A 7,815-nucleotide genomic window follows, 5' to 3' on the forward strand; every position below is an offset into this window, starting at 1 on the left:
GAAAGCTGGTTATTACAAGTTGCCCTGGCTAAATTCCCTACTTATTCATTCATTCCCCAACAGAATTGGGCTACAGAGCCAAGCTCATCAGTATTCCTGACACCTGTGAATGCCAAATGATGGCTGAGCACAGCCAAAACAGCTTTTTGGCTAATCTACAACAGCCCTCACCTCCAGAGTATTCAGCAGGGTGACCAAACCCTAGAGGCAGCCCAACAGTGGACTGTTCCCACCTTTGAAAAAACATCCAGCTAAGCCCCTTGCATCTTTAATGTCTACTCAGCCTTATCAGCCAGTGGCCTAACCCCAAGCCTCCAATTCTGACTTGAATCCTAAAAACTGTCACGCAGCCTCAACGCAACATGCCGGCAAGCACTAGAGAGGAGTTTATAAGAAACAAATTGCAGCAGCAGTTGCACAAGCACAGAGCTCTGCATCAACCCTTCCAGCACCCTTTACCTTTACACAACAGCCTGGAGTTCAGAATGGCTCAGGCCAGGACAGTTAAGTCAAAGCAGTAAGAGCTGCTGGAGACAAACCAACGTGCTGCATAGCCAAGCCTGGCACGAGAACACTGCTAAAGAGCAATATCTGGCCTTTGCTTGGTCCCTGAGGAGGGCAAGCAGCAGCTATGCTTCCTACAGAGGCATAATATATATTAAGGGAGCAGAAGAAAGCCTCAGCAGTGCATTCAGGGAAAAGGTTTTCAGAGCCAGCCTAGGAGAAGAGGCTACCAGGTTCCTCCTGTCTCACAGGTATGTTCAACTTGCAAGTGATAACATTACGCTCAGTCTGGAAATCTGAGTACAGGTCCAGTTAAGAAACAAACCAACACCAAGGTATTCCCACAGGGTGTCTGCCTGACCCTGAAACCAAGCCCCTCATGCCTCCCTTATTGCCTCTGAAGGGCAAGGTGTTTTGTTTTCTTGTGATCCTGGCACTCAATGATATTTTCTCCAAAGAAATTTTAACCTCATCCTCCAGAAAGGCTGAGTCCAGCTGTCCTCACCAGTTAGTTCCTCGAGCCTCATCCTGAGCTTGCATCAAATGCGCTGTTACATCACTAAAGTAGCTATTTAAGTACAGGATCAATTTTTCCACGTAAACACTGCCAAATGCTTAGCACTTCTGAAAGCAAGGCCACGTTTAGGGCCCCAGATAAAACCCAGACTGGTGCGCAGGTCCTGAGCTCTCACGGCAGAGTGCTGAGCAGTGACAAACGATTCAGCTGTCACCACAAGTCCCCAGGCAGGGTTCAGAGTGTGCAACAACGAAGAACTCTGAACTTGCAGCAGACAGTCTGCCTTATCCGACAGCTTTTCAAGCCTTTTTTCACCACCTTCCCGCCCCAAACTGGAAAATCACACACAGAATCCAGGTTGGAGTCTGCTCTGAGATATTACTGAGCATTCACTCTCCGACGAGCTAAGTCAAACAAGTCACAAATTAATTTACGTCACTGGTGCCAATCTCAGTACCACAATTGGCTCTTGTTTAATTGCAGATGAGAACCTGTTTTTTTTCCCTCCTCCCTCCTCCTTTGGAAGTGTTATCCCTAGACTGGTGTCTCAGCAGTACATTTCAGCCTAACAGAAGTGAGTGGGTTGTGAGGAACACGCTCTCCTCTGTAGGATGCATTATTCTTTGAAACTTCGTTTGAGCCAGTGGATTCAACGTGCAGTGCCAGCAGCACAGTTCTTGGGTGCCTTGGGATTCCGGGAGCTGCGCTGCAAACGGTTTATGGGATTTTTAAAAACACTGCCTGAAATCAAATGCATAACATCCTCAGCTGTATTAGGAGGCTGCAGCTAGACTCAGACAAGGAGTTTCAAAACCCGTTCAAGAGAAACTGCCTTAGCAGTTGGCATATTTTGGATTGCTGAAGTTTCAGATGGATTTTCAAATTTTAAACGAGGCTTCTTCAAGCAGCTCTGCATCTGAGTGTAAATAGGAGCACAACTTCTGGGCCTACCTTTGCGAATTTTTGATCCGGATGCAAGGCATTTTGCCTAAAGGAAAAAGTGACACATTTAGTATGGGAGTCAGCACAGGCCGAACTGTAATTACTGATCCCAGAGCAGCAAAGCAAGATTACAGCAGTCTCACCCACCACTTCAGAGTTCCTGCATCAGAGACTATATCACCTCCCCCTGATATTTTGTCTCCCAAGTTACCTAGAGTTACTTTAAATACAATATACAGGCTGCCACTCTCTGATCTTATGCCCTACCTTCTTACTGACCTCTCCAATGCGTTAAAAAAATATTTCAGAAAGCTGCATGTGATCTTCCTTTTACCCTCAGTCCCTTACAAGTCAAAATAGGTATTAGCTGTGCTACAGATGAGGTTGATAGCTAACAGCTGCCTCATTCTCATCTGTGTTTACCCTCACTTTATACAAGGAAAAATTCTTTGAATTTTGACATCTCCATCAGTAAACAGAAGAACCAGATTGTTCAGTGTTGGATGAAAACCTGGGAGATCACCCTGCTTACAAGCCCAGTAGCGCTAGAGGAGCTAGAAGGATTGCTTAGAGCTACCGAGGGATCCTGAGCGCCTCAAATTCGGCTGGAGTTAGGTCAGTTACCTCTGTCTTCTGGCACCGTTTCCTTGCTCCCGAGACGGCACGCAGCAGCTGTTGAATGTATGACAACATTTCTGCACGGGTGGGATGTCAAAGAGCCATAGCTCAACAAGCAGAGATGAGCTGTTCCTCTCCACCAACCGCAGCACAAGTATAACTCCCCATCCGCACCGGGAAAAAGCACGTAGCACCTGAGCCTGCCATCACCTGGCAGAGCATCACCACTACACAGTTAATTTGCCCAAGAAGAAGCCAAGAAAGAGTGCTATGAGGGATGGCACCCCACTTTGCTTTTTAGCAGAGGCTGGCTTTAAGTCTCTGCAGAAATGAGACACTTAGGAATTTTGCGGCACACAGACCAGACCCTGACAGGCTTGCAACACCCCTGCGGATCAGCAGAGCTGGCTGCTCAGGAACGTGTACTAGCAGCGGCTGCCTCCATCACACATCCAGACAAGCTCAGCCACAGCTGTATGTCACTGTCATTGGACACTCAGGAACCTTTTACTCCAGACCTATTATTAGAATCGGAGTTTCACCATCTGTCTTTCCCGTCACCCCCTCCCCATTCATCACTGAGACGGGAAGCGCCTTCCAGCACAGGTCCTCAAACATCAGCACTTCCTAATTAAAAATGACCAAATCCTGCCATTATCATGATCTGTACTTCCAGGTCAATTAGTAAAAATGGCCTTTTTGGAACAAATTAATGCACTGACCAAGCTATTAACATTTTCTAATATTACAGCTTCAGTATATTACAACATACTCAGTATTTGCTATTGTAAATGCGACAGTAGCATGTTCTGTGCATACAAGGAAATCTGATTTTTGAAGCGCAGACCTAGCTAGCCATGGCCAGGATGGCATCAGTCAAGTACTGGATATTGCTCGCCATTTCTTCCTTCTACTGTACCATACTTGCTACATCTCTTCTGCTCCACCTGTCTCAAAAATCACTAATTATCAACACCTAAATTTCAGCCTACAGAGAAGGATACCATCCACGTGCAAGATCTGGACTCCCCACAGGCGAGCGTTGGCAAGGATACTGCTGCCACTGCAGGTGTCCTGTACAAACAGAGAGGTTTGGCAAGGTACAGCTCAAAGCAGAGACGGCTGTGTGAGCACATGCAGCTCTAAATCTAGTTTAGAGAGGTTTTTCCTGTTGCCCAATTGACAGACCATTGCGTAGCTGTTATTAAAATCAGGGCACAGCAGAAAAGGTTTGAACTCATGCTTTATCTACCCCACATTAACAGTAGCATCTAGGTCAAATTTTAAATCCCTGCTATAGCATGAGCTTCTAAGTGGGCACTGAGATTCTTTTGGCCACTTATGATATCAGTGAGAGGACTGCAGGGGAGCATTTTGCCCCAGCTATGTGGCTTTAGTTCTTTCTAGGCTAAAAATTCATCTAACAATGGGTCTTGTGTTAATAATTCTCTTGTGTTGAGCACTCAGATCACTGGGACAGGCCTTAGAAGTACTTAACGTGGACAGATGACACAGCTCCATGAAGAGCAGCGCCCAGGAGCACTGCACAATATTCTGCAGAGCCACAAGCTTCATATCTTTACCAGCCCCAGAATTTGCTCCCTTCAGCAGGCAGGGGCTCAGGAGAAGCGGCTGGCACTGGTTCTGCACTGCTCAGAAGTACTTTGAACATACCCAGCTAAAGAAAAGCCCATCCACACGCTGCTCACCTGATTCTTCATGGCCTTCTGCAGCAGTTCCTTTCCCCTGCTGATCAGGGCCTGCAGAGAAAGAAGCCAAGTACTACATTAAAGCAAAGAGCCACCAGGCAGCGGCAAGCTGAGGACAGCGTGGCTGTTCAGTAATAATGATTTCTAGTGATACCCGCTCTCTGCTGGGGAGAGGAGCCTGGCCAAGACTTCATCTCAAAGACAGCAGGACTGAGCATTTCCAGGGAACGCAAACCGCAGAGGCACCCATTAGGTCTACACTAAGCAGCTGTTCAGCCAAGGCTTGGCTTTTATTGAACAGCAGCGAATAGTCCAGAGTGAGCCAAGAGGAAGTAGCAACTTAGCTCGGAAACTCTGCCTGCCACATCCCAGCATGCTGGCAGGGGTTAGGAACATCCTTGCTAGCCCTTCCTGGGAACTGAGTCTCATTTGCAAGCCAATGATTTCAGCAAATAGGTTAATCTCTTTGTAAGACAAATGGACAGCATTGCGAGCAAGGACAGGGGAACAAACACCACAAGTGAGTGAAACCCCTGACATCAGCCCAGGCTTCCCACCTGCAGGCGGTCCAGATCCAGCTGGCAGAGATGCCCATGGCCTAGACTGGGGTAGTAGGCTCTCCCCGCAGTCGCAGCTTCCAGCAGACACCAGCGTTCAACACAGGACACGGGAGCTTTGGCCACAAGCACTACTGACCAGAAAGCCCAGCTCCCGCAGGGTGAATAGGACCTAGAGAAATCCCTCTTGCAAGCTGCCCCTGTAGATCTCCTTCCAAGTTACACTGGCCTTGCCCTACCGGTGCCTGTGAGCACGCATCCAGAACCTGCAATGGTTTTATCTTGTCTATGTTTCTCTGGCTTTTCTAGACACACCTCTGCATCCGGACAGATTGCCTATTCTGTTAGGAAGCCAGCCAAGCCCTCTATTTCCTCCGCCATTTGAGTAGATATTCTTTGTTTACTAGCTCAAAGCTGTGATATGCACATTTGAGCAGACAATGATACACAGACATTAGAAACAGCGGTACGAATATGAACGGCCAGATCAGGGGGGAAAAAAAAAAAGATGCACAACATGTTTGCTCGGGGCAGGAACAGCTTCACCTTCCAACACTGGTCTCAGGTGCTACTCTATAGATCCCTGGGGCCAAACTTTGAGGTGGCCTAAACCTTTATAGCTCTTACAGTGTCTGGTGGCTTCTGGTGAGGTCTGGTATGGTTCCCTTTGGAGGTAGAAGGCATTGGGCTCGTGGCTTTTGTGTCCTCTGAAGTTACGTTGCTCCACTTCTCAGCCTGAGTCCTGGCTTTGTCTCGTTTGGCTTCTTTGCTGCTGGAAACCACGTAGCTGACTTCTTTGCTTAAGAAGCTTTCAGTCACCTACAGCAAGAGGCAGAACAGAGCAGCTCTGAAACCATCCAACAACTCTGAGCTGAAAGAGTCCTGCTAAGCAAGAACTACTGCCTTTAGCTTAGTCCCACACACAGATAAGGGGCAGCTGAAAGTACTCATCTCTACAAGTAGTTCCTTCTTCCAGTCCTTACTGCTGTCTCATGGAGGAAAGGAAATCCTATGATGCGCAGAGAGCGCGCACCCTAGAGCTACACTGCAAATAATCACCAGAACTGTCAGATTGAGACTTCCATGACGACATCTACCATTACCTACTCAAACAACTGTTTCAAAAAAAAAAAGCAGTAGGTGAGAAAACAACCCTGGACGTCATGCATCCGTGTGGAAGAGCTCTGTTCTCAGGAAAACAGAACACATTTTAGCAAATGAAGTAGAAAGTGAACGGCTGGGACAAGCAGCTCCACATAGAACAGGACAGCAGGGAACTAGAAAGCCAAAACACACGCCTTTGCACAGAAGCTAGAAGTCCGAGGAAGAAATGGAAAACCAAAATTTGGGATACTAACAGTAGGCTTATCAGAAACTCAGCAGAAGGCAGACAGCCATGGGGTGCTAACGCATAGGTACGAAGCCCACAAGACGACAAAGATCTGAGCAGTCTGAAGTCACAGCTGCTGAACAAGCCGGTTCTGCTGCGTTACAGAATCCCTGTGGATCGAGATCCCAGACCCACCTGTGTGAAGCGCCACATGCAACATTGCAGGCTGCCCTTTACTCTCACAGAAGAGAGTAAATCAAAATCTCTGTCCAAATAATGCTCTGTCATCAGCCCTAGGTCAAGGCTAAGCTCCAGACATCACATGCAAGTCCAAGATGCTCTTAACATGGTCCTGAACAACGCGCAGGGCCTGGGTTTGGGTATTACTATTGAAGAGCTGTTTTATAAATGGTGGCCGCGGTACACTTGAATTCAGTATCTCCACAGGAGCAAGAGGAATGAGAGCTCCACTCCTGGTGGACTGCATTTCAGAGAGGGAAGTGACCCAAGATGATGCTTGAATAAGAAGCTAGAGGGACAGTCAAAAGGCTAAAATTATTTCCGAGTAGTGTGGCAGCTATGTAGAGAAATAACTGACCGCTGCGAGCAAGCGTTTCTCAGACTTGAAGATGCACAGCTAAATAAGCTACAAGAAGGAGAGCGTCCCTGACCGTTGATGGCACATCCAGGGGAGGACAGAAAGAAATCAGCAGGTTCAGCATGAAGGTGTGATTTAAAAAAAAAAGCGTGCAAGTCAGCTTCCCCACGTTTCTCTACAGCCAACACATGATCCTGGCAGCAGAGATACAGCAGTGACAAGAGCTAAATGAGTATTTTACACCTGTGTGTAGCATTGAAGGACTTAAGGAAGTTTTGGGGTAGAGGTGAAAAGATCTGCCTCAAACAGAGAGATTAAACAGTCTGAAAACAAACAATAACAACTGTTAGGACCAAACTGTACTTAAGAGTCACAAGGAAACTGAAAGATGAAGCAGATGAACAACCAGCTGCTGGGCGCAGCCCCTGACCTCCATTCCAGACTGCGTGACTGAAGCGATACTACTTTTTAAAGGGTGTTGGGAGAGGATATAAGGAATTGGTGAGCAATATCAGCACCAAGGAAATCTGGAGAGGCCACAAAGAATGCCACATGGATCCACCCAAACAACAGCTTCACAGGGGGAAGGATCCAGATGGCTTTTCTGGGAAAGCCACGAGAAGCACACAGCTACATGACAAAAGAGACTTGGCTGACGTTATCCTACTTGACCTGATGCTGAATTCCAGGAAACACCTGAAAGTCCCACAACTTCCCTAAAAATTAAGCTGCCACATGCTGTTGTGAGGGATGAGGGGGAACCAGGCAACCAGTTACCACCACCCAGAAGGTGCTCCCGTCACCATGCAACCAGTTACCACTGACTGGAGGATGCGCCCATCACCAAGTTATCAGTTAGCATCTACTGGAAGGCGCTCCCATCACCACACAACCAGTTACCACCACCCGGACGGTGCTCCCATGGCTGGGCAACCAGTTGCCACCACCCGGACGGTGCTCCCATGGCTGGGCAACCAGTTGCCACCACCCGGAAGATGCTGCCAGCACCGGGCAACCCGCTGCCCCCCCCCAGAAAGCGG

The 7,815-nt window shown here is 47.9% G+C and overlaps 1 protein-coding gene across 1 annotated transcript in view; it reads left to right on the forward strand.

The window, feature by feature from the left end:
• The first annotated feature begins 362 nt into the window (after window positions 1-362).
• Window positions 363-7,815, forward strand: part of CCDC43 (coiled-coil domain containing 43) — a 19,915-nt gene continuing 12,462 nt past the window's right edge. The window contains exon 1 of the mRNA XM_009328402.1: window positions 363-368. Within this exon, the coding sequence (XP_009326677.1) occupies window positions 363-368 (6 nt within the window). The remainder of the gene's footprint in view (window positions 369-7,815) is intronic.

The sequence above is a fragment of the Pygoscelis adeliae genome, unplaced genomic scaffold, assembly GCF_000699105.1.
Source record: "Pygoscelis adeliae isolate BGI_AS28 unplaced genomic scaffold, ASM69910v1 Scaffold97, whole genome shotgun sequence".
NCBI classification, from domain to species: domain Eukaryota; kingdom Metazoa; phylum Chordata; class Aves; order Sphenisciformes; family Spheniscidae; genus Pygoscelis; species Pygoscelis adeliae.